This window comes from Odontomachus brunneus, unplaced genomic scaffold, assembly GCF_010583005.1.
Source record: "Odontomachus brunneus isolate Ranch 3 - 2012 unplaced genomic scaffold, Obru_v1 Obru_scaffold_161, whole genome shotgun sequence".
In the NCBI taxonomy this organism is placed as follows: Eukaryota; Metazoa; Arthropoda; class Insecta; order Hymenoptera; family Formicidae; genus Odontomachus; species Odontomachus brunneus.
In genome coordinates this window covers 584,737-587,353 of record NW_022639611.1, presented here as the reverse complement: position 1 = coordinate 587,353, position 2,617 = coordinate 584,737, and the positions used below count along the sequence as shown (strand labels likewise).

At 43.1% G+C, this 2,617-nt stretch overlaps 1 protein-coding gene across 1 annotated transcript in view; it reads right to left on the bottom strand.

The window, feature by feature from the left end:
• LOC116850938 (phospholipase A1-like) overlaps positions 1 to 2,617 on the bottom strand; it is a 111,018-nt gene that overhangs the window by 35,631 nt on the left and 72,770 nt on the right. Inside the window, exon 2 of the mRNA XM_032829813.1 lies at positions 863 to 1,139. Within this exon, the coding sequence (XP_032685704.1) occupies positions 863 to 1,139 (277 nt within the window). The remainder of the gene's footprint in view (positions 1 to 862; positions 1,140 to 2,617) is intronic.

The window sequence follows — 2,617 nt, the reverse complement described above, 5'->3', positions numbered from 1 at the left end:
TCAAGCATCTTGAATGTGAGTGGCAAGGGGACTCACGATAATCAAGCACCCCGAATATGAGAGGCAAGGGGACTCACGATAATCAAGCACCCCGAATGTGAGAGGCTAGGGGACTCACAATAATCAAGCACCCCAAATGTAAGAGGCAAGTTGTGCGCTAGAATATAATCACAAAAATCAATTACAAAGTGAAACGTTCCACCCGTAATATGCGGTTCTTTTGTAATTAATTTTCGTGATTAAATTCTAGCGCACAACATCAGTATTTTGGCTCTTGTGTCCTTCCTATATCTTTTAATTTTTCCAATTTTAAAACCGTCAGAAACTTTTATTATTATTTCAAAAGTTGTAGGATTTCGAGAAAAAATGTTAACATTAAGATGCCGAAAAGTTAATAGTTAATAGTTTATGAGATATTTTATTTTATACTTAAAACTGTGAAAATAAAATATAAAATAATCTAAGTATTCAGTTTTCGACAATTTTATTTTAATATTTTTAAACGCAAAATAACCAGAGAAATCGATTTATTTTAAAGAAATTACATGGTTTTATTAAAAAAAATTTAAACTAACATTAACAGAGCTTTTCAAGGCCAATCTAAGATCAAATGTTAGCATCTCAAAATCTCACAGCGTTTATTCGAAAAAGTTTTTTGTATATTCCTTGATATCCAAGAGCTATACAACTGTAATAATTAAAAGGAGATACCCTCTATAATAGTTATATTTTATGTTCGCTGAGGATCTAGTTGTAAATACAATTTTAAGGGACTGCATACATAATTATTATAATAATATATGTAATATATAATAATATATAATAATGTATATAATATATGTAATAATGTACGATTATTTACCTGTTCATTCTGAAAAGTAGGAAATTAGTCATAATGCCACAGATATGAGCGCCCAAGGAATGTCCAACACAAGTTGTCTTTGCAATCGACAGACCAAGATTTCTCAAAGTCGTTAAAATATTAGCAAGACATTTTGCTACCGGTCGTAAATTCGCCACTGCAGCTGGATAACACGGCGGTGCCGATAACATACTCCAGTCGACTAAAAAAACATTATAACTGCCGTTCTTCAGATAAGCATCACGTAAAACCGCAATGGGCAAAGTGTCATCACCACCTGTGAATTAACGATAAGCTTAAATCTATCTTAAATACTTTTAAATAACATAGCTGATGCTTTTCTTAAATTTATAGTTATTTAACAACACTAATTCTTAATATATTATCTTTATAGAATATATATTGTGACGTGGCAGCCGTGGAGGCGCCCGTCTCAAGAACCCCGTACCGATTAGTGCAAATGTTTATCGCGTGCCGTGTCGCTAACGGTTTTTCGAGACCTTGCCGAGTATCGCGTTCCGTCGAATTGTTTGTTGTGAATATTTAGAACAAAGCGAAAAAGCGATTTTTGCGAGCGGAGCAGATGCGAAGGTCAGCGCGTCCCGAATTTTGTGCCCCTCGACGTCCCTTGCCGGCTATCAGGACGAGGAGCGGAGGACATCGAGGGACGAGGATGCAGCAGATGACCACCAGCGAAGCCCTTGCTCAGGTGAATCGCACTCTCGTACTTTGGTGATGCAAAAGTATTATCGCGAATTATCGGGCGCTCAGCAATAGAGAATATTCTATCGCTGAGAAGCTATCGTAGTTATAATACCGTATCGCGCTTAGACGGATCAGCTGTATTTACTTTCAGCGAAACAGCCGTCGCGAGAAACCCGGCAGGAAAAAACGGGAGAGCCGGGAGAGACAACCAAGCGAACTCCCGATGTCAACAAGGTCTCGAGACGAGAAGTGTCTGGAGACAATACTACCGAAATTTGCCGATTCTCGACGATCGACGACCCCAGGACGAGGGGGGTAGCGACAAGGGAGGATCCGCGAGAATACGCGATCCTCCCAGGAAGAAACAGCTGATAGCCTTGCCGCGACCATTGCCGCTAATAGACAGCCTTACCGCGACTACCGCCGCGCTCAGACGTATCGTCAGAGTATCCCGACAAACCTATAGTGCGAGAGAGAGAGAAAGAAAGAGAGAGAGAGCAGAGAGAGAGAGAGTACGGGAGTGAGAGAGTGCGGAGTGCGAGAGGACGAGGGAGCTGTGTGAACGCGAGAGAGCGGGGCGAGGGAGAGCGATCGGAGCGAGAGAGAAGACGAGGAGAGAGAGAGAGAGAGAGAGTGAGCGGAGCCGGAGCGAGAGAGAGAGGACGAGAGAGAGAGAAGACCGCCGTCGCTACCGTCACCGCTGACACCGCCGCCGACGCCAGGGTCGTCCTCGCAAACTGTAAGACTGACCATCTGCTTTAAAATTATTTGTGTCGCGCACCGTATCGTATCGTGTCGTGTCTCGTCCGCGGAGTGGTCGCGCGAAAAAAAAAAGGCTCGCCCGAGGAAAGCGTCCTCGGGCTTCGTATACCGTTTCGCGAATTGTACCGTCTCGCGGATATTAACTATCGGGACGTGCGAGAGTCCCCGAATAAACTTCTCATTATTACCGATATCGAGCCTAGTGATTTCGCTTCCTCCAACCCATCCCGTCTCCGACTTTAATTTAATAGAGCTACCGGTCCCGCCGGTTCCGGGACGCGCATCTTT